The 24674-nt window shown below is 43.7% G+C and overlaps 1 protein-coding gene across 1 annotated transcript; it reads left to right on the top strand.

Moving 5' to 3' along the window:
• Positions 1-1419: 1419 nt before the first annotated feature.
• On the top strand, positions 1420-23287 carry LOC126249096 (calponin homology domain-containing protein DDB_G0272472-like). The gene is made up of 3 exons (XM_049950746.1): positions 1420-2161; positions 3343-3673; positions 23143-23287. The coding sequence occupies exons 1-3, from the start codon at positions 1420-1422 to the stop codon at positions 23285-23287; spliced, it is 1218 nt and encodes a 405-aa protein (XP_049806703.1).
• The last annotated feature ends 1387 nt before the right edge of the window (positions 23288-24674 follow it).

Genomic DNA, 24674 nt, shown 5'->3' with positions numbered 1-24674 from the left:
TTTCGGATCCGAAATGTTACACAGTTGGCGAGCCGTGAAAGGACAACTGCAATTTTCGGACGAATCGTGTTAACACAGTTGGCTTACCGTGAAAAGAACAAGTGCAATTTTCGGACGAGAAAACAAAATTTTCAATGTGGAATCGGGACAGTGCATGAACGTTAAAATCGCGATAAGGAACAGTGTAATTTTTGAACAATACGAAGTAATAATATCGCAGGATTGTGACTAAACTGTTTTGCGGGCTATATTAAACGGTGTTGCAAAGTACAAACGCGAAAATCCGCGCGAAAAACTGTGAAAAGTGGTCGCTAAAGAAAGACACGTGTGAACAGTAAAATAGCAAAACGAGCTAAGATTTCGTCACAAAAGTGTTAGAAAGGTGCTTAATGATAACAAATTGACTGAAATTGTTTTTTGCACGGTGAAAATCGGACGGTTTCGTGTGGACCCATAAACTGGTATGCTGACGATAACGTATTGTGGCGACGCAAGTAGTGAGTGACGTCACGCAGAGCCACGTAGCAGTTGCACCAAAGAGCTTCGATCCGCGAGGTGATTTCACACGACAGCATGGCGAGCGACGCAACTTCGAGACGACGAGCGCAGTCCCGGCATCTAGCGGCCGAACTACAAACTACGTCCGCGTACAGCGCCACGGAGCGGCCGACGGGGAACTACGTCGCCTTCACACGAGCTCCAGCGGCGGCATGGCCACGCCCATCTAAAACGTCAAAACATCGCGACTCGCGGTAACGTCGGTTGGTGAGTGGAGCCGACGGGTTAACCTAACAGTAAATTGCAGTGTGCAGTCTTCGTGATAAATAAACAGTTTTAACTGATATTCACGTTAAGGAAAATGCTAAATTGTAGTAATTTCAGAAAAGTTGCGAAACATACTCGGAAGTCTAGCATGCCTATTTGTGCACACTGCATTGTATAAATGATAATTGTTTTGATGAATTTGCATTTTTAAATTTTGTGAGTGTTATGATTATCTTATTCAAAACATTTTTACATAAATTGTGTATGTGGAAATTGTTATTGGAAATTTAGGTTTTTGAGAGCTGTTATGTTCAATACTCGTGCATGTGGTATTATTTTGGGAATTAACTGAAAGGATTGCAGGTACTGTTTGAGTAGTTCAGGGTAATTAGGAGTGTTTTGGGTTATTGGAGATCATTTTGTATTACTTGCCTGGGCATTAAATATAAACCAAACATGTCTACTGAAGATAGGCAGGTCTGTGAGGCAGTAGTTGAAAGGAAAGGGGTAGGACAGAGAGACAGAGATGATTCAGGAATTAGTGATTGTGGATTGTCATTAGGAAGCCCAGCAGCACATTCAACTAGTTATCCTGAGACACCGGAACAAGCGATGAGAGCTAGGCTAGTTTCAGAGGATGCTGATAGGTGGTCGATGTTGGTAGACTTAATAAAGAAGAATAACGAAGCGTTAGAAAGGAATGCACAAGAAACGAGAGAGAGGGAAGAAAGGTTACGCAAATCATTAAAGGAAGAGTTACAAGAAAATAGAGAAGAAGGAAGAATATTCAGAGCAGCATTAGAGAAGAGTTCACAAGAAACAAGAGAATCGTTAGAGAAGCGTTTACAAGAAACTAATGCATCGTTAGAAAGGAATTCACAAGAAACGAGAGAATCACTAAAGGAAGATTTACAAGAGATCAAAACATCACAAATGAAGATGGAAGATAATTTGAAGAAGGAGATGCAGGAGTTACAAGAACGACTGAAGATGGACATCGACGAAAGAGAGAGGAAGCTACAGAGGAACATAAACCAAGTCCAGGGAGACGTGGAGAAGGTGGAAGAAAAGTTAACAAAAAAGATAGAAGACGATGTTGAAGAAACGAAAGCCGAGTTGGGAGAAAGAATCAACAAAGTGGAAACAAATTGCAATCACCGAATCGCCGAGGTGGCACAGATGCAGAAACAATGCAACGAGGCGGTTAATGGGATAGGAGAAAAGCAAAGACAATGGGCAGTAAATCTAAGAAATGCTGTAGCCATACAACTAAAAGAGGATAATAAGAGGGTGGAAATGGAGGTCAAGCAGTTACAACAGGGAGTGCAGCATTTGGAAAGCAAGACAGAGGAAATTGATAGACGAATTAGCAATGCCACCTTAGCCGTTGGGGAAGGTAAGGTCATTACATTGATGAGCAGTGATAATCGGTGCATCCAAAGTAATACAGGACAGAAATTTAGACCGAAAGGAGGGTTGCACCCAAGGATATTTATGAAATGGCTAAAAGGAGTTCTTCCAGCACATCTTAAGGACTCAGACAAGATTCAATTTGCAATAGATAGGATGGAAGGTGAGGCTTTCACTTGGGGAGTCAGGAACAAGGAAGGGACTACAAGTTATGACCAATTTGAGGAGGAATTCTTAAAGAAATACTGGTCTAAAAGCCATCAATGTGCAGCAATTGAGGACCTACTCCATCGCAAATCACTTAGTACATGGAGGGGAACGTTGAGAGAGTTTGCTGAACATTTGTGGGAATTGAACGAGACCCTGGAACAACCCCTGAGTGATGACGTAATGATATCGGCAATAAAAAGAAGGTTGAATCACAGGATGCAAGAAACTATATCCGGGAGCCTGATTGAAGATAGGGAGGCGTTGATGAAGATACTGGAACAACTGGAATCTGTTCGAGCACAGGGATACGATCAACCTAATGTTCAAAATCGAGAGGGAGGTAATGACCCAAGGAATCATTTCAATAATTCGTCTAATTATAGAGGAAGAGGTGGCGGTTATGGATACAGGAACCGTGGTGGTGGACGGCAATGGAGAAATGATTGGAGAGGAAATGAAGAACCAAGAGATCACGAGAGAAGATGGGATAGGCGAATGAATGACACGGTGCATATAGAAGAAGAGGAGAGACCGGAAAACTGAATGACACTCCAGATGAGGTCCGATCGGGAGTGAGAGCTACGAGGACCAGAATAAACCTACTGAGACATGACGATGGTGGAGACCTCAGAGAAGATCTACTAGAGGAAAGAAGTGAGATTCCCAAAGAACCCAGGTTACCCATGATAGGAATCAAGTTATGTGGGCTGAACATCGAAGCATTAGTTGATACAGGAAGTGAAGCATGTGCAATATCCAAAATATTGTATGAACAGATACTAAAAGCGAAGGTTAACTTGCCTAGTTTCCCAGTGAGTGGAGTGAGGATCGTGAACGCAGTAGGTGCAAAGAGTAAACCTATTAAAGAGCAAGTATTAATTACATTTGAGATAGAGGAAGAAGAATATGAAGCAACATTTTTGGTAGTGACCGGATTGAACACATCGATTATTTTAGGGATAGATTGGTTAAATGAAGTTGATGCAGTAGTGAGTTTTGATGAAGGTACTATCAAAGTTAAAGGAAGAAAAGGCGAAGAAAAGAGGTTGAAATTTGCTGAGGGAAAGGCGATCGAGGAAGAGGAAGAATTCAGAAGAATAAATTTATGTCACGAAGAGGAAACCACCACGGGATACGGGGAAGAGGAACCAGTAGCAGAAGTGTTGATATACCTTGAGGGACTAGCACGAGAAGATAGACATAAAGAGGACAAGATCAGAAAAAAATTGGAGGAAATGACGCACCTAGATGAGAGGGCTAAGAAGAAATTAGCTGCAGTATTATACAAGCATTGTAGAGTATTTTCTCAACGGCCAGGTATCATGCAAGGAGTGGAGTGTAAATTAAAGATAAAGAACCACAAACCATTCAATATAAAACAGTATCCCATTCCCCAGGCAAAACGAAAAGCAGTAGATGAAGAAATACAGAGGATGATGGACCTTGGGGTTATCGAACGGGCCAATAGTCAATACAACAACCCCCTATTTGTTGTTGATAAGAAAGATGGAAAAGTGAGGATAGTTTTGGATGCCCGGACGGTGAACAAAATCATCGAACCGGAGAGGGACAAACCAGAAACCATAGAAGAACTGATTCAAAAATTCCGAGGAGCTAAGGTGCTGAGTAGTATCGATTTGACTGCTGAGTACTGGCAGATACCATTGGCCACAGAGTCTCGCCAGTATACAGCATTTACTTATGGAGGAAGGTGCTATCAATTTAAAGTGTTGCCATTCGGACTTAATGTGTCAGTGTCTGAATTTATAAGAGCGATGGACAAAATACTAGGCGAAGAGTTACTGAAGAAGGTCACTGTCTACGTGGATGACCTCTTAATAGCAAGTGAATCATGGGAAGAGCATTTGGATAGACTAGATGCAATCCTGGCAGCCTTTGAAACCGCAGGAGTAACTGTAAACCTGGACAAGTCGGAATTTGGCAAATCAAAGATAAAATTTCTGGGCCATATAATATCCGAGGAGGGTATCTATCCTGATCCTAGTAAATTGGAGGCTATTAGGAATTTTCCAGCTCACCATGGTAAGAAACAGTTGCGAGCATTCTTTGGGGTGTGTGAGTTATATAGGAAGTTCATCAAAGGACCCATGCTTAATGCACCGAATATGAGAGAATTAACCAAGGCAAGGATGCCGTGGCATTGGAATACGGAATGTCAAACCGAATTTGAGAATATTAAGGAAGCACTATATAATGCAGATATCTTGTACCACCCAGATTTTTCCAAGGATTTTTATTTAGGAGCAGACAGCTCGGACTATGGACTAGGAATACATTTATACCAAGTAGAGATGAGCGGGAAAGGTGAGAGAATAAGAACTATAGCATTCGGTAGCAGAAGTCTAAATGCTTGGGAGAGAAAGTATTCAATTACTGAAAGGGAAGCACTGGCAATTGTGTGGGGGTTTAAGCGTTTCCGGTATTATTTGGCCGGGAGACATGTGAAGGTCGTGACTGACCACAAGGCCCTTACGTTTCTGACTACAAGCAAGTTAAGGCATAGCAGACTAACGCGCTGGGCCCTAGCATTACAAGACTATGATTTCGAAATAATTTATGAACCCGGAGCAACACACATAATACCTGATGCTTTGTCAAGATTACCAGCTGACTCAAGAGGAATGTTGTTGGACAGGCCGGAAGGAGAAGGAGTTAGAATCAACCTGATGAAGGGAGTGCAGTATGAAGAGTTTGTAAGAAAGTTCCTAAGGAATGTGCGCAGGGAACAAAACGAAGACGAGAAATTAAAGACAATTAAAAACAAATACAGGTGTGCGGGAGAAGAAAGGATTCGAACATTCTATTATATTCACAATGGAATACTCTATAAAAGGAACAAGGAGAGTGAAGAGAACTGGAAACTCTGTGTACCAGAGCATGTGGTAGAAAAATTAATTTGGTATACGCACTACAGTAATGCGCATTATGGACCGAAGAAGTGCTTGGGAAAGTTTAAATTGGATTGTGCTTTTAACAACATGGGAAGGCGTATACGTAAAATCCTGAGTACGTGTGACACCTGTCAAAAATCTAAGACGACCACAGTACAGCACAAAGGATATATGCATCCAATTGTACCAACAGCGATTAAGGACATAGTTGCAGTGGATCTATTTGGGCCACTTCCTGCCTCACGAGGGAATTATACACAAATCTTAGTAGCGGAAGAACTGGTTTCCAAGTACATAAAATTTTACCCGTTGAAGAAAGCTACTAGTAGAGCCATCATTAACCAATTTGAAAAGGACTATTTTCAAAAGGTGTGTATTCCTAAGCGAATATTGAGTGATAATGGGTCACAATTCAGATCAAAGGAATGGACAGAGATGCTAAGGGAGCACGGAATAGAACAAATTGCCATTTCTAGATATAGGCCCGCTTCTAACCCAGCGGAACGAACCATGAAAGAGTTGAACCGTTTATGCCGCACCTACTGTCATAGGAAGCATGGTTCATGGAAGGAATATCTGGAAGAATTTGAGCGGGTTAGGAATCATCTCCCACATGATTCCACAGGGTTTGCACCATGTGAAGTATTGCTCAACCAGGAACCCGATAGTATTTTTCGTGAGTTGGTAGTCTACCCACCAGGGAGTTCATTGACCTGGGAGAGGAAATTGGAGCTGGTGGAATTAAGTATGAAGGAGAAGGCCAGGAAAAGACAGGAAAGACACGACAAACTAGTGAAACCAATAACTTACCGAGTAAGAGATCTGGTATTAGTAAAGGTTCATGCTAAATCAAAGAAAATAAACTCTGAGATACATAAGTTTAACCATGTTTATAAAGGACCATACAGGATTATAAAAATTAGTCATCCTAACACTGTGGAATTGGAATATGCACGGACAAAGAGAGTGCATGGCAAAGAGCATGTGGAAAACATAAAAAGGTACTACTCGCACGAGAGTAGAAATAACCCAGGTGAGGAAGAGGAACTCAACTAGGGCAAATGAATGAACTGAGAGTGTCTAAACTCCTTGGAGTAATGGCGTAGGATATATTTAGGACAATTAGCTATAGAATGGACAATTGAAAGAGGGAAGTGTTTATTTACATTTGGGCTTTGTGACATATTACAATTAGAGTTGCATATTTCATGTCAAAGACTATCTCAGAATGAATATAAAACTTGTAATAACTATGTTGTAATAATAATCCATATGTTCTGTATTTAGGTAAGGAATTTTTGAGTGTATATGTTGTGTATGTTTTCATTTTTGATATTGGACTATAGACGACTTGCTGGTTAAAATGAAAATTTGTAATTTTGAACAATGCCATTTATGTGATGTAATAACCTTTTTGTAGAAATTGTTGTGGAGACAGCCCACTACCGGAGTCCAGGATTATTTTGACAAATTGTAAATTCATTAATGATTTGTATTGCATGTTTTGATTCAATGTAACTATGTTTTAAATCCCTAGCCGATTCTTTTTCACCTATGGTTCAAAAGAAGTTTTTGAGGGCGGGGATGTAAGGGGTCCGCAGGCCCTTACTATTAAAATTTGCGATCACACAGGTCGACAGGGCAAATATCGAGTAGTGTGTGCAGGAAGCGCGAGCTAGAGGGGATTCCCCGGAGTGCCGAGTGGACGGCTTGGGTAGATTCCCGCGAGGCGGGAATAACTGGGCGGAGAGCAGTGAGAGTAGAGATGTGATGAAGTAAGGGTGTGTTAGGTTCCCGCGAGGCGGGCATAGCTGTGCAAAAGCCAGCAGAAATTAATACAAATTACCGGCAAAGGGAGTGGCCAACGCCGTGGTTTAACCCCTTTGTATCAATATTATGCGGGAAAGTGAGAAAGTTTTATTATAAAGTGATTTCAGTGAGATTGAGTGCCGCTGTTATACTTCCGCGTCTACCGCGCCGGCATTAATTGGATTACAGTGATTGGATATTGCGTGTGACGATTAAGAATAATTAAAGAGAGACCTGTGATGAGAGTAGCCGTCATTAACAGTGTATTGACGAAGGTAGTGGCTGTCTCCTTATTTTGGGCTTTTGCTGAGAATATAGATCTTGTCTGTGAAACTGTGTTTGCTGTCCTCATTACCACCAAACCGTACTTATTACCATATTTGCGAGGACAATACGGAATGTAACACCTCCTGAGCAGTCCAATCCGATTGCTAGCCCATTAGGTACACGCTCACATTAATTAATTATCTAATTTTGGGCTGCTAATCAGGTCCGCGAACGAGCGGATAACTAAAAGAATAAAAAGGACGTGTTACATGCGGAACTAGTTGGCATATAAACTTGTACTACTGTGGTAGGCGTGGGCTTCGTATCTGTCTTGGCCACAATAATGCGTTCACTATGCTGTTTGTAGTAGCTTACCCGTATTCCTATTTTTTTATTCATCATTAAACCTATTCCCGCATTACCCCTATTTGATTTTGTATTTATAAACCTGTATTCACCTGACCAGAAGTCTTGCTCCTCCTGCCACCGAACTTCACTAATTCTCACTATATCTAACTTTAACCTATCCATTTCCCTTTTTAAATTTTCTAACCTACCTGCCCGATTAAGGGATCTGACATTCCACGCTCCGATCCGTAGAATGCCAGTTTTCTTTCTCCTGATAACGACGTCCTCTTGAGTAGTCCCCGCCCGGAGATCCGAATGGGGGACTATTTTACCTCCGGAATATTTTACCCAAGAGGACGCCATCATCATTTAATCATACAGTAAAGCTGCATGTCCTCGGGAAAAATTACGGCTGTAGTTTCCCCTTGCTTTCAGCCGTTCGCAGTACCAGCACAGCAAGGCCGTTTTGGTTAATGTTACAAGGCCAGATCAGTCAATCATCCAGACTGTTGCCCCTGCAACTACTGAAAAGGCTGCTGCCCCTCTTCAGGCACCACATGTTTGTCTGGCCTCTCAACAGATACCCCTCCGATGTGGTTGCACGGTACGGCCATCTGTATCGCTGAGGCACGCAAGCCTCCCCACCAACGGCAAGGTCCATGGTTCATGGGGGAAGCATGGCGACATATAGTGATAAAATTCTCTCGAGCCTCCAGCCGCGTCAAGTGGTTTAAAATCCACGAACTTTCGCCCGAGTATTCCTCGGCCATAGTCAAGTGGTGACGACCTTATTGGTTAATGAGATAATTAGGGAAAAATACGAGATGCCTTTTAAGATCCGTGGTCTAAGACAGATAACATACCGGGGAGGATTTTTAGCGGGAAATTATGGCGTCACTCACTAAAAGTTATATTGTAAGACAAAAGTGGTTTGAACACATTTATAAGTAGTTTCACCCGTGAGACGTGTACACGCGAGCCATTTAGCGAATAAGATTATCTGAGGCTTTCATTTTAAGGCTGATTGTTCGAGAAAGTATGAAATGAAGAATGAAATAGAAGTAAAATTTACTTGATTGTTAGTTTTCTTTTGTTATCTTGCATTTGTCTAACAAACATGTTTGTTTGTGCTTAGAGTTACAAAATCACCCGGTTTATCCGGATTCCGCCCAGTTATTAATGTCCTATTTCAACTCCCAGTTGTAAATTTCTGAAACAGTAAAAAAACTGAGTTTTGGACTTCCGGGTCAAGTTGTTGTTTGTGATTTCAAGTGTCACCTGGTGGATTGAAACTGAAACTGAGCATAAATTGGGAGAGAGAAAATCAGGTTGGCAACACTTCAGGCGGTCATTGAGTGCGATGGCAAGGCGACTTAATCTTCATCTTCGCTCCACAGTAGCGTACCACGCAACGAGTCGGCCAGGATCGTCGTTGATATTAGCTTGTAAGGTAGCAGATTTTGACCTTACATGATGCTAAATAAGTATTAATACACCGAACAATAATTGATAATTGGCCCACCGGTAGGAGAGAATAGACACAGAAAAGGAAGTTGTGTGTGTCATGTCAAACTAACGGGATGGCCGCGGCCGGACCCCTTTGTCGGCTGGCACTTCAGATCACCAAAGACGTTGGGAGAGGATGGGCCATCACAACAAGAAGTGAGAAGGAGCTATATGCGAAAGAGAGAAAGGCGATTTCGCGCCACAGTGGAAAATTTGCGGAAGACTGTGATGGGACTGGCGCAGCGCGTAGAGATACGTGTTAAAAGTTTGGCGGCAACAGTAACCGCGGGAGAATTCTGTGTCGTGGTTGGGAACAAACGCGCTCGGATACATGGTAGTCTGTGTCGTGATTGGTTACCAACGCGCACGGATCCATGCGGCGAAGAACGGTCAGGTTTGCAAAAACTCTGAAGGAGGACTCTGGGGTCGGCAGTGGAGGAGAGCAGTCGCGGTGTCTGGCTGCCCTGCTTGGAGAGCGAGGAGAGAAGTAGGGTGGAGAAGTTACCGACACTGAGTCCAGTGGTTACTCTCCAAGTATGAATAGTGTAGAGCATACGACTCCACACACGTAGCATTATCTGTTCCTCTGAGGAGAGAAACAGATTTGTACTAACTTCTGTTGTTCATATGCAATCTGAAGTGTACCTTTGCTGCCACGCACTTGAGTCGACCAACTACTCTTGGCATTAGTGCAAGTAGCTTGAGTATTGACTCGTGACGGACTCCGCAATTGAACACTTACGTACAGGAGTTTACGGACGCAAACCACGTCCACGTTGGAGGTTAAAGCCAAGCTCGCTCACGGGAAATACGGCATCACGACATTGGCAGGGCCTACCGTCGTAATCATCACGGAGAATTACGGTGATATTAGCAATCATCTGCCAAAGTAGGGCACTGTAATTCTAAATGAGTTCGTATTACGCTAGCTCTTTGACTGGCGCTCTCTGAGTCTGTGTCCGTTCAGGCAGAATTTCAATAGTCACTTGCGGGTTCAGTGTTGACTTAAGTAGTTAGGAAAAGAGGATGCATTGTGCCAATGATATGCTAGTTAGGTTAGCGAGTGTATTGGATTGTCATGTTAGGCTAGAAATGTATTGGATTGTCATGTTAAGCTAGAAATATTGCTCATCCTGTTTTCTAAATAAATCTTAATTTGGTATCATATGCTAATCATCGCATTATTGATTTCGTAGCTAGCAATCACCATATTTTTGTTTAATAATTAGAGTGTAATGATAATTTCGATGGAAATGATACTGGGGGCATAACTGCGCGTTTAAACAGAGCCAACTTAAGTCAGATAGCGACGCATGGTAGACTAAGATTACCTATAAACATTTTTCAGTATATCGATACTTTTACAATAAACTCCCCGTACGGTGCAAGCTGTTCTACATCTACATCTACACAGATACTCCCCAAGCCATCAAACGGTGCGTGGCGGAGGGTACCCTGTACGACTACTAGTCATTCCCTTTCCTGTTCCACTCGTAAATAGAGCGAGGGAAAAACGACTACACTGAAGGGCCAAAGAAACTGGTACATCTATGTAATATTGTGTAGAGCCCCCGCGAGCACGTAGAAGTGTCGCATCACGACGTGGCATGGACTCGACTAGTGTCTGAAGTAGTGCTGCAGGGAATTAACACAATGAGTCCTTCAGGGCTGTCCATAAAACCATAAGAGTACGAGGGGTTGGAGAACTCTTTTGAACAGCATCCCAGATATGTATGCTCAATAATGTTCATGTCTGGGAGTTAGGTGGCCAGCAGAAGTGTTTAAACTCAGAAGACTGTTCCTGAAGCCACTCTGTAGCAATTCTGAAAGTGTGGGGTATCGCATTGTCATGCTGGAATTGCCGAAGTCCGTCGGAATGCACAATGGACATGAATGGATGCAGGTAATCAGACAGGATGCTTACGTAGGTGTCATCCGTCACAGTCGTATCTAGACGTATCAGGGTCCCATATCACTCCAACTGCACATGCCCCACGCCATTACAGAGCCTCCACTAGCTCGAACAACTCCTGCTCACATGCAGGGTCCTTGGATTAATGAGGTTGTCTCCATACCAGTCCAGGTCCATCCACTCGATACAGTTTGAAAAGAGACTCGTGCGACCAGGCAACATGTTTCCAGTCATCAACAGTCCAATGTCGGTGCTGACGGGCCCATGCGAAGCGTATTGCTTTGTGTAGTGCAGTCATCAAGGGCACACGAGTTGGTTTTCGGCTCCGAAAGCTCATATCGATGATGTTTCTTTGAATGGTTCCCACGCTGACACTTGCTGATGGCCTAGCGTTGAAATCTGTAGCAATTCGCGAAAGGTTGCACTTCTGTCACGTGGAAGAATTCTCTTCACTTGTCTTTGGTGCCGTTCTTGCAGGATATTTTTCCGGCCGCAGCGATGTCGGAAATTTGAGGTTTTACCGGATTCCTGGTATTCACTGTACACTCGTGAAATGGTCGTACGGGAAAATCCCCACTTCATCGCTACGTCGGAGATGCTATGTCCCATTGCTCGTGCGCCGACTGTAACACCGCCTTCAAACTCACTTAAATCTTAATAACCTGCCATTCTATCAGCAGTAATCGATCGAACAACTGCGTCAGACACTTGCTGGCTTATGTAGGCGTTGCCGACTGCATCGCCGTATCTACTTGTTTTCTTATGTCTGTATTTGATTACGCATGCCTGTACCAGTTTCTTTTGACGCTTGGGTGTATATGTCCCTTATGAGCCCTAATTTCTAGTATGTTATCGTCGTGATCCTTACGCACGATGTATGTTGGTGGCAGTAAAATCGTTCGGCAGTCAGCTTCAAATGCCGGTTCTCTAAAATTTCTCAGTTTCTCGAAAAGAACGTGACCTTTCCTCCAAGGATTCCCATTTGAGTTCCTGAAACATCTATGTAACCCTTATGTATTGTTCAAACCTACTATTAACAAATCTAGCTGCCCGCCTCTGAACTGCTTCGATATCTTACTTCGATCCGACCTGGTACAGATCCCAAACACTCGAGCAGTACTGAAGAACAGCGTCCTATATGGGGTCTCCTTTACAGGTGAACCACTCTTTCCTAAAATTCTCCCAGTAAACCGAAATCGACCAGTAGCCTTCCCTATTACAGTCCTCACACGCTCGTTCCATCTCATATCGCTTTGCAGCATTACGCCCAGATATTTAAACGATTTGACTGTGTCAAGCAGGACACTAGTAATATTGTACCCGAACATTACAGGTTTGATCTTTCTATTCATGCGCATTGACTCACATTTTTCCACGTTTAAGTCTAGCTACCGTTCATCACACCAACTGGAAATTTTGTCTGAGTCTTCTTGTATCGTCCTATAGCCACTCAACTTCGACACCTTACCGTACACCACGGCATCATCAGCAAACAACAGGTAGCTGTCCATCCCATCCACCAAATCATTTAAGTATATAGAGAACAACAGTTGTTGTGCTTGTAGAGAACGTTTCGAATATGCTTAAAGGTAACTGTAGATGCAAATTTAAAGAAAATTACCTGAATGAATTTCCATTTCCACAAGAAGGAAGAACTGAGGCCAAACGCTTGATGTGTAGGTTAAGTCTCAAATATAAATAAATTTAATCATGTGCAAGGAACCAATGTCTGCATTGCATCTGGCATACATGCATGCATAGTATATTATATACATCTTATTACAATTGTCATTGTAAGTTTATTTACTTACATGTGTCTCTTCTCTATATCACGTTGTGGGGATCAGATATTATGGTTCTTGTGAATACCAAAAAGCATAAAAAAGTAAAAAAGCTCAAGGCACATCGCGGAGAATCGTTGAGTTCTTCTGGCAAACCTACAGTGAAAGCGATCTGAAGATAGCAGCAGCTGAAGCAGAATCTGCATCTCATACCGTAAAACACATTCAGAATTTTAGTTTAATATATTGTACCAATAAATTGCTTGGAAAGGCTTTCGATGACTTACGCCTGTAACTGCAAGAATTTTGCAAATGTACAAGGCTCTTAGATCTTAATTCGTGTCTGACAATAATGCAATCAATACGATTATGCTACTCCTGGAAAATTGTCTGGCTAAAGGATACAAACGTCTTTTTTTTTTTCACTGTGCCTCCAGTTACCTGCACAAACAAATACTGCGCATAGAATGTGAAAAAAAAAATAGTAGAAGTGTATTCTGTCCTGAGTGTTCGTGTTTCAAGTCTGCAAGAAGAGCAAAAAATAACTTCCTTCCATAAAAGTAAGAGATGTCATATTTAAATATGACAACGGCCAGTTTGTTAATATGTTTGGAAAAGATATGAATGCTTTTTATTCTGTTTGTAGCGATTTCAGTAGCAAGTGGACGAGGCAGTAAGATGAATTAGCTGTGTCTGACTGGTTAACTCTTCACAAAGAACTTGATTGGGACAATGTGGAAAATGCAGTAGCCTGTTTGAGAAATGGAGATGTCCTCATGGATGACAGTAAACTATTTGATGAAGTTAATCGCCTAGGTATGTTTTCTAAGTGAACAGTTGAAATCGGAAACCAGATCAACATTTTTAGACAAAAATGGTGTGATTTCCTAAGTGGTCGTTCTGGAGGTGAATGTACAAATCTTTTAAGATTTTGGAATTTTTTCTTTCAATCCCTGCCCACAATGCACCTGTGGAGAAGATGTTTTCCTTACTAAATATACAGTGGACTGATGAAAGAAATAGTGTTTCTGTACAATGTGTAAGTAATTTGTTGTTCGTCAGTTACAACTATAAAGATCTTACGTGTTCTCAATACTATGATAACATCAAATCCAAGAGAGAGTTGTTTAAGATGGTTGGAGGAAGTGAGAAACATGCTACTGTAAAAACGTAAGCTACTGTGGTTCACAAAAGATTGTCTGCGAAACCCCCAGTTTTTTCGTTTGGAAATATTGTAAACCCACCTGTAGTTCCAATACTTCTAACACGCCACCCGTCACTTATCTGGTTTCGGCGTGTGTTCATCGCAGCTAATTGATTAACAGATCAACAGAGAGTGCAAAACTGCCGCAATATCGGATAATGCAAAGAAAGTAATAAGGCCCTGTGACTCCTGGTTGAATTTCGGTGGCAGTGTTGACATTAATTGATTCAGAATTGATCCCTTTTATTTAAAATGGGTGCACATTGATGTTACATTCAGCCACTGAACACCAGATGCAAATGTTGAACATCAAATTAATTAAGAAAGTGACTTGGGATTGCAACTACTTGATTGAAAACAGGTGCAGTCGATTAGCACAAATTTATTTTAACTCACGACCTTCAATCATCACATTACATGACTCTCCTAACAGGCAATGGGAATAAATTGCGTTTACGTGGAGTAAAACGCGATAAATCAAAATTAATTCCTATCGACTGACCCAGGCGTAATGCGAAGTGCAAGAATAATTCTACAATACCCGGCCCATGAAACCCTCGTGGAAACTTTGCCGGCGTGATCCAACAAATTAATCAGTGGCGTAACTCAAGCCGGAGCGGGCGCAATATCACCGAATTCAGCGGGGTGGGGCGGCGTCGTTTTGCGGATGTCGGCCGGCCTCGTGGTGCTGCACGGCTGCGCTCGTCTATTCACTCCTAGCTATCTTGCTCAGTACATAGCTGAACCAAAACTTCCTATCGTTCCGTTTGCTAAGTCCTAAACTGCAGAGATGCTCACTCTCACTCAGGCAATCTGAGTAAAGAGCGCCACGTCCGCACTCTAGGCAAGCTGGGAACAGAAGACCTCTACGGAGACCTCCAGCAAAATCACTTACGCCAATTGCAGCGCCAGTTGCGTTAATTATGCGTCGCTTCCCAGCGCCGACCAATGCCTGCTCTGGGAAGTGAACAAATTCCCACAAAATTTCCCTTCCTCTCAATTTCTGCTATTTAGCTCCTCCCAGGCCACCAATCAAGGTTAGAGTCTGCATAAAACACCAATTTTTCCGAAATTCTGACTCCCAGGAGAGTACTTCAAATTCCTTGGTCCTACATTTTCATTGGAGGCCGGCGTTTTTCATTCTGTCGCTCTTCAACTGATTTACTTCAGACTCTGCGGACTGTGAATTCAGCGTGAAGTTGCTATAGTCACGAACACACATATTTTGGCCTCTGTTGACCGCTCCACCGTAGCTTTGCGTGACTTTCTCGCATGTTTCACTGAAAATGGGCCGATGGACATTTATCAACAGGTGTACCGTTTTCCGTCTGCTTCCCGGTACAAGAGCATGGGGTCAACCACCCCCTCGCTGTCACTCATCTTAAGGCAGTTGGAGGCCGCGCCCTGTTACCGCTTTCTCAGAGTTTGAGCCGCCCTAAGCTGCCTATTTTCGCTTCCCTTCACGCACCGTCACCCGGCCACGGTCAACTCTAAATACTTCCCTGGTATAAACTAGCTTCCAGTAAATCGACGTATTTCCACAAAGTTTTCACAGTGCGTGAATTACTTTAAAACCATCACCCAGCATTAATTATTCCAATACGTCCATACTATACCCTCTACAAGATGCATTGTGCCATGTCAGTCACTTTTGTTCAGCCCTACTGTTCGCTGAACGTGAGTTTAGTGATCTTTAATGACTTCATGTAAGGGGCATAGTTCTTGCCATCCTACAAACTGAAATGCTGATTCTTTTATGAATATGGATATCAAATTTTTATTCTATTCTTTTTTTTAAAAATGTAGGTGTTCATTGTGATTTTAATAAATCTAGTTGCATGCCTCAATTATTTCATTTCTTATTATTCCTATTAACCTTATCAAATCATCCTGCAGTTGTCATGGTCTTCAGTCCCAAAACTGGTTTGAAGCAGCTATCCACTCTATTCTGTACTGTGCAAGCCTCTTCATCTCCGAATAACTTATGCAAACGACATTTATTTGAACCTGTTTTCTGTGTTCATGCTCTGCTCTCCCACCACCCCCTCCTCCTCCCACTGTCCAAAACGACAATTCCTTCATACCTCAGCACGTTTCCTGTTAAATGATGCCTTCTTTTACTCAGGTTGAGCCATAAAGCTCTTTTTTCCCCAATTCGATTAAAGAGTAGTTCATAATCTGTTACTAGATCTACCTAAGTAATCTTCAGCATTCTTCTATAGCACCACATTTAAAAGCTTTCATTTCTCTTCCTGTCAGAAGTGCTTATCATACACATTCCACATCTGTACAAGGCTACACTCCAGACAAATACCTTGATTAAAAAGCTTCCTCACACTTAAATGTTCACCAATTTCTCATTTCCAGAAATGTTTTTCTTGCCATAGTCAGTCTGCATTTTATTTCTGCTCTGCTTCAGTCATCATCACTTAGTTTACTACCCAGAGAGCAAAACTCATCTACTGTTTTTAGTGTCTCATTTCTTAATTTAATTCTCCCAGCATAGCTTGATTTATTTCGACTGCATTCCACTTCGCTTGTTTTACTTTGGTTTATGTTCATCTCATAACCTCTCCTCAAAACATTCTTCGTACCAAGTCCTTTGATGTCTTTGACGTAATCACAATTCCCTGAACTTTAATTTCCTCTCCAAATTTCTCCTTTGTTTCTTTTAATGCTTACCCAATTTACAGATTGAAATACATCGGGGAGAGGGTACAACCCTGTCTCACTCTGTTCTCAACCTCTGCTTACTTTTCGTGTCCTTCGACGCTTATAACTGCAGTCTTGAAAGCTCCCTGTATTTTATTTACGCCAATTTCAAAATTTCAAGGAGTCAAGCTTTCACTATATCTATAAATGCCATAAACGAAGGTTTGCCTTTCTTCAACCTATCTTTAAGTCGCAGTACCAGTGTTGGATGGAGTGTTCCTACATTTTACCGGAACCCGAACTGATCCTCCCTGGGTCGGCTTCTATCAGTTTTCCGATTCATCTGTAAAGAATCTGTGTTGGTATTTTGCAACCATGACATATTTAATTGATAGTTCGTTAATTTTCACACTTGTCAATACAAGTCTTCTTTGGAATCGGAATTGTTACATTCTTATTGAAGCTTGAGGTTATTACCCAGGGAACGTACATTAAATACGTGAGCTCAGAATGGGGGCAGAGGTCTGGCAAAATGTCACCAAATCTTATTTTAAGGTTGGGGGGGGGGGATTGGAGATCTCACGTCAACTTTTTTTGTTTAATGAACAGTGCCCACCAATCTTTATGGCCTCCTTGAACTGAAATGAACGCTTTACACGATTGTATCCGTGTGATTCCCTTATTTGAAATAAGTGATGCATAAGTGTCAGCTTTCATTCGGAGAGTTCTCTGTCACGCTGCTCGAAATCACTGCGTGTCAGTGAGTCACATACAACACCGATCTTATTGTGTTCAACATGAATTTGTATCAAAACATTTACAATGTGTATGTTAAGCGGCATGCGGACAAGTCGAAATACACGTACGAGTAAGAAGTTAATAGTTTGTGGGAGGAAGCTAAGCTGAATTTCACCGGCAAGAATTCTCATAGGAGGTCATATAAATCAAGAGACCGAAAAGCTACGGAATCGTACGGTTCAAAGGAAGGTAGAAACAATGTTGTCTTTCATACGCAATGTAAGCAACTGTCAATACAACTATCAAGTAACGTCATTATGAAATAAACTTTCATAACTCGTCTACTTCACAAATAATTGCCCGGTAGAGGTTTAACGCCTACTTAGATGCGCCGACATCAAAGGGCAAACTTACAATGGTGTCCAAAATTAAAGCAACAAACGGGAATTTAGCAAGGTTGCGTTTATTTTGCCACAAAACAGTGTTAACAGGTGATAGTAAAGCAGAAACAATGTAAAGAACATAGAACGTAAACAACTGCAACACGCATAACGGCAGACAAAAATGTTCTTAGTTTCTTCCAACTTAACAGATTTCCACACACATTCCGACAAGCGGTTAATCTGCTGAGCATGGGGTGTTACCACGTCTGGCTGCAATACAGGCCTGACAACGACGGGGCATGCTGTGAATGATGTCGTGAGTCTCGTACTGATGTAATAACGCCTATTTTCCTGCAGAGCTGCTCGCAAGTCATGGAGAGTAGTTGGTGGATGCTGATGTGATGCAACTTGTCTCCCTAGCGCATCCCAGATATACTCTATAGGATTAAAGTCGGGAGAGCGAGCAGGCCAGGCCATACGTGCAGTATCTTCCGTTTGCAAGAAAACATCAACCACCCGTGCTCTATCAGAACGATATCACCTGGCAACAATCGCACATGACATCCCAAGATCTCGTCGCGATACTTGACAGAAGTTAAACCTTGCCGTTTCACCCGAGCAATTTCGTGAAGAGGTGTTCGAGTGGTCAATATAATCCCTGCCCACAGCATTAACGGTCCTCTTCGATATCGGTCTCTTTCGAGTATGTTTGGATTCCGAAATCGTTCCACGTCCCCTCCAGATACGAATGCGTGGAGAATCACTCTCCACATCAAATCGGGACTCATCTGCGAAAAAAACTTTGGCCCACTTCTCGACCGTCCAGGTGGCATGTTGACGACTCCACTCTAGATGTTCCCTTCTGTGAAGACGCGTCAGAGGTACACATACAGAAGGTCCCTGACAGTAAAGGCCACTCTGTCGAAGCCTTCTGTACACCGTTTGTCTCGATACAACACGTCCAGTGGGTGTTGTGAGGTCAGATGCCGGTTGTCGTGCTCTTACGGCCAAATAGCTGTCTTCACTTTTTGATATCACACGTGATCGGCCCTGCCACGGTCTTCGGGATACTGTTTCGTTCTCTATAAATTGTCGCCACATCCGGGAAACAACAGAACGCTTCACATTAAAACTTCGGGCCTCATCGGTTTGCGACTGTCCTGCTTCCATTCTTCTTATGGCCCTCCATCGCAGAGAGGCGCAGGTAGGCGTCTTCTTTGTGCCATACTGCACCGGCTGTGGATGTATACTCAGCGATTGTGGATGCGGCACTACCCGGCAAACAATACTCCGTCTGATAGGTGCCCTGACGTCATCGATGACGCTGTTGTCCATTGACAGGAATGACAGCAACTGAGTCATCGATGTCATGTGGATACTAAGACCATCTGATATAATTATTCTGAAGATGGCAATCACGTCGAAACAGGCCTCTTGTAATAAACAATATAATCGAACGTAGCAGCGTCTTGGGCTCATAGCATAATATACGACGGTTGGGACTTTAATACTGGCAACTATTTATTTACGAGCTCGTATAAAATACACTACTGGCCATTAAAATTGCTACACCACGAAGATGACGTGCTACAGACGCGAAATGTAACCGACAGGAAGAATATGCTGTGATATGAAAATGATTAGCTTTTCAGAGCATTCACACAAGGTTGGCGCCGGCTGCGACACCTACAACGTGCTGACACGAGGAAAGTTTCCAACCGATTTCTCATACATAAACAGCAGTTGACCGGCGTTGCCTGGTGAAACGTTGTTGTGATGCCTCGTGTAAGGAGGAGAAATGCGTACCATCACGTTTCCGACTTTGATAAAGGTCGGATTGTAGCCTATCGCGATTGCGGTTTATCCTATCGCGACATTTCTGCTCACGTTGGTCGAGATCCAATGACTGTTAGCAGAATATGTAATCGGTGGGTTCAGTAGGGTAATACGGAACGCCGTGCTGGATCCCAATGGCCTCGTATCACTAGCAGTCGAGATGACAGGCATCTTATCCGCATGGCTGTAACGGATCGTGCAGCCACGTCTCGATCCCTGAGTCAACAGATGGGGACGTTTGCAAGACAACGACCATCTGCACGAACAGTTCGACGACGTTTGCAGCAGCATGGACTATCAGCTCGGAGACCATGGCTGCAGTTACCCTTGACGCTGCATCACAGACAGGAGCGCCTGCGATGGTGTACTCAACGACGAACCTGGGTGCACGAATGGCAAAACGTCATTTTTTCGGATGAATCCAGGTTCTGTTTACAGCATCACGATGGCCGCATCCGTGTTTCGCGACATCGCAGTGAACGCAGATGTGTTACGACCCTTGGCTCTACCCTTCATTCGATCCCTGCGAAGCCCTACATTTCAGCAGGATAATGCACGACCGCATGTCGCAGGTCCTGTACGGGCCTTTCTGGATACAGAAAATGTTCGACTGCTGCCCTGGCCAGCACATTCTCCAGATCTCTCACCAATTGAAAACGTCTGGTCAATGGTGGCCGAGCAACTGGCTCATCACAATACGCCAGTCACTACTCTTGATGAACTGTGGTATCGTGTTGAAGCTGCATGGGCAGCTGTACCTGAACACGCCATCCGAGCTCTGTTTGACTCAATGCCCAGGCGTATCGAGTCCGTTATTACAGCCAGACGTGGTTGTTCCGGGTACTGATTTCTCAGGATCTATACACCCAAATTGCGTGAAAATGTAATCACATGTCAGTTCTAGTATAATATATTTATCCAATGTATACCCGTTTATCATCTGCATTTCTTTTTGGCGTGGAAATTTTAATGGCCAGTAGTGTAGATACGTGTTTCAAAGTTTTTCTGACCTTCAAAGTAGTCACCAGCATTGTGTATAGCCCGTTGCCAGCGATATGGAAGTCGTAGGATACTCTTAGCAGTGCCAGTTGTGTTGACAGTTCGAGCGGCGCAGTCTATTGCCCGACGAATTTGTAGCAGTTCTGAAGCGAATGTCGTGAAGTGTTTCCTTCAGTTTAGAAATCGAGTTGGACTTACGAGGGCTTAAGTAAGGGGAGTGCAATAGGTGGTATAGCACTTAGCAGCTCCATCAGTCAAACAAATCAGTAACAGCTCGCACTGTACGTGCTTGAGCATTGTCCTGCAAAATGATGGTCAGGTCCTGCAGAAAAAGTGCCATCACTTCTGTCTCTATGTCGTTCATTTCTGGAACACAACCTACGACCAGCTTAGAGACAGGAGTGATGACACTTTCTGCAGGACCTGACCATCATTTTGCAGGACAATGCTCAAGCACGTACAGTGCGAGCTGTTACTGATTTGTTTGACTGATGAAGCTGCTAAGTGTTATACCACCTATTGCACTCCCCTGACTTAAGCCCCCGTGAGTTCAACTCAATTTCTAAACTGAAGGGAACACTTCACGACATTCGCTTCAGAACTGCTACAAATTCGACGGGCAATAGACCGCGCCGCTCGATCTGTCAACACAACTGGCACTGCTAAGAGTATCCTACGACTTCCACATCGCTGGCAACGCGCTATACACAATGCTGGTGACTACTTTGAAGGTCAGTAAAACTTTGAAACACGTATCTACTTTGTACGAGCTGTAAATAAATAGTTACCACTATTAAAGTTCAAAACGGCTCTGAGCACTATGGGACTTAACATCTGAGGTCATCAGTCCCCTAGAACTTAGAACTACTTAAACTTAGCCGGCCGAAGTGGCCGTGCGGTTAAAGGCGCTGCAGTCTGGAACCGCAAGACCGCTACGGTCGCAGGTTCGAATCCTGCCTCGGGCATGGATGTTTGTGATGTCCTTAGGTTAGTTAGGTTTAACTAGTTCTAAGTTCTAGGGGACTAATGACCTCAGCAGTTGAGTCCCATAGTGCTCAGAGCCATTTGAACCATTACTTAAACTTAACTAACCTAAGGACATCACACACATCCATGCCCGAGGCAGGATTCGAACCTGCGACCGTAGCGGTCGCGCGGTTCCAGACTGAAGCGCCTAGAACCGCTCGCCCACACCGTCCGGCTACTAAAGTATCAACCCTCGTATAAGTAAGAAAAGATTCAGAGACATTTAATGTATATAATTACCAATAAAAGGTCAGTTTTCTTAGAGATCAATCAAAACGGTTGATACTATTTTAGTGGAGTCTTTTTCTCGGCCTGTCTTTGTCTGTCTAAACGTCCGAATGCTACTGAGAGTTGGTGTTTTAATCACGTTACAAATATTGTTTAATACACTTTCCAGATAAAAGATGGCTTTATTAAAGGGTTTCAATCACTATTTAAAAAAGTTTGACTTTTAGATATTTCTATCCGACTACGGGGTAAACCTCACTTGGGGGGGAGGGGAGACACCACATTTCACCGAATCTCACCAAGTGGGAAGCGGATCCAAGTTTTAAATAAAACTCCTCCCGTAATTAACGAACGATTAACCGATCTTACATTGCAGTCTCCGACACGTAGAATGCCGTCGAGTTATAAATAGTAGTAAACTTTTGTACGATTAAGTTGGAGCGATCACACAGATAATGCTGTGGGGAAAGCAAACCAAAGACTGCGATTTATTCGTAAAACACGTAGAAAATGCAACAGGTCTACTAAAGAAATGCTTACACTACGTTGTCCGCCCTCTTTTCGAGTACTGCTGTGTGGTGTGAGGCCCGCATCAGATAGGGTTGACGGAGGAGATCGAAAAAGTTCAAAGAAGGGCAGCTCGTTTGGCATTATCGCAAAATAGGGGAGAGAGTGCAGCAGATACGATACGCGAATTGTGGCGCCAGTTATTAAAGCAAAGGCGATTTTCGATGCGGCACGATCTTCTCACGAAATTTCGATCACCGACTGTGTCCTCAAGAGGGTACAAATACGTTGTTGGCCCCCACGCTGATAGGGAAGAATGACGATCGTATCAAAATAGATCATATCTCGCACGGAAGGATTTAAGTGTTTGTTTTCTCCGGCCGCTGTCCGAGGGTGGAACGGTTGTTCGATGAACCCTCTGCCGGGCACTTCATTGCGAGTTGCAGAGTTATCGTGTAGATGTAGATATAGACGAATAGATGACGGTTGCTGCTTAATAGGCTTTTAATTGCAAAATCGTGTTTTCGCCTTTATTCGTCGCAAATCTTCCCCCGTTCAGCCTAGAGGTGTATCCGGCGCTGCCTTCCACAGCGACCTTAAAGCACGTGCGGCCTGCGGCAGAGTCGGCGAGGCCGCATTTGATCTGAAGGAGAGGATGCGTCGCGGACGGCGGCCCCAGCGAGCGCAAAGGAGACGCGCTGATCGAAGCAGGCGAGCGACACTCGATGTCCGCACATGCTCAAGAGCCGGCGTCCGACCTTCTAAATGATGGCAGCGCGGCGCGCCGCTACTAGAGCACGTACAACACACGTGCCGCCAATTGGTTGTCAAATGCGGCCGGTTACCGTCTTGGTCCGGCCGCCGTGAGTCAGCGCGCCGCACAATGGTCGTTAGCACGGCGCGCCCTCCGCGCCGTAATCGCCGCCTCCCCGCTGCGCCGCCGCCAAATTGTCGATCCCCTCAATTACGGTGCGCACATCACCAGCCGCGGTCTTTTGCCCCCTCTCGTCCTCTCTGCATCTTCGTGGGAATCCGAAAACTCTCGCGAATACCCCGAGGTTGCTGCGCGAGGCAGAGTCGACCCCGTCGGGGGCGGCGACTGTCGGAATCTGGAGGCGACGACGGTCTCGTAACGAGAAACTACAGGGTGGCCGAAATTAAAGAGGCCCCACGTCTTGTAAACATCGTACAGACAATTCACTCGTTTACTGTGGATGCAGAAGATACGGCAGTAAATTATTACTACGAAAAACAACGCACTGAACATTCGATAGGTCAACAGTTCACTGGAGGTGTTGAAAATGTTTATCGTAAACTTCGATACACAACTCAGCATTCTCAACACGTTCCTGGAAACTTTTACCAATTCATTTGGTGTTATTCCCGCACTCGCATTGCGAATGTTTCTTTTCAACTCTTCAATTGTGCGCGGGTTGTTACTGGAGATTTTACCGTTTAAATTATCCTACAAATAGAAATCGCAGGTAGAAAGATGGGGCGATCTGACCCGCGTGTCGCCACTGTCAGTGATTGCAGACCGAGCGCCGCCACGCGGCAGGTCTAGAGAGACTTCCTAGCACTCGCCCCAGTTGTACAGCCGAATTTGCTAGGAAAGGTTAACTGACAAATACGCTCTCATTTGCCGAGACGATAGTTAGCATAGCCTTCAGCTACGTCATTTGCTACGACCTAGCAAGGCGCCATTACCAGTTATATTGAGCTTATTATTAATGTACCGTCAAGAGCGATGTACACCGATTATGGATTAAAGTTAAGTATTCTACCAGTTACCTCCTGTTTTGTTAGTCTTATTTCTCTGACCTGTTCCAGAACTCACGCCAGTCTGCGTGTAATTAAACGCGTGCATTTCGGCCTCCTCTAGCAACACGGTGTTGGCTCTTCTGCCAACACAGCAACAATGAAAACCGAGAAAGTATGGGCCGAAGCGCCAGCCTGCTGGACAAAACGCATACTCCTGTTCTTCCTCCGACGTCTGCACAATGAATGGTTGCAACACTTCCGTTTAGGGTGACCATATTTTCTTCGGACAAAAGTGGGACTTTCATACATTTTCTTGGCCAAAAAGTGGTACAATTTTTATTTCTCGTTAAATATCACTTTTAATTTCTTCTTCCTCTGCAAATATAGCCTTCACTGACATTTGTGTGTGTGTGTGTGTGT

The sequence above is a fragment of the Schistocerca nitens genome, chromosome 3 (genome assembly GCF_023898315.1).
Source record: "Schistocerca nitens isolate TAMUIC-IGC-003100 chromosome 3, iqSchNite1.1, whole genome shotgun sequence".
NCBI classification, from domain to species: Eukaryota; Metazoa; Arthropoda; class Insecta; order Orthoptera; family Acrididae; genus Schistocerca; species Schistocerca nitens.
This window is presented reverse-complemented; position numbering and strand designations above follow the sequence as displayed.

Coding starts and splice junctions, on each gene's coding strand:
- LOC126249096 (XM_049950746.1), top strand. CDS start 1,420: ATGTTGGTAGACTTAATAAAGAAGAATAACGAAGCGTTAGAAAGGAAT. Junction 2,162..3,342: donor CACCTTAGCCGTTGGGGAAG/GTAAGGTCATTA, acceptor CGATTATTTTAG/GGATAGATTGGTTAAATGAA. Junction 3,674..23,142: donor TTAGCTGCAGTATTATACAA/GCATTGTAGAGT, acceptor TTTGATCTGAAG/GAGAGGATGCGTCGCGGACG.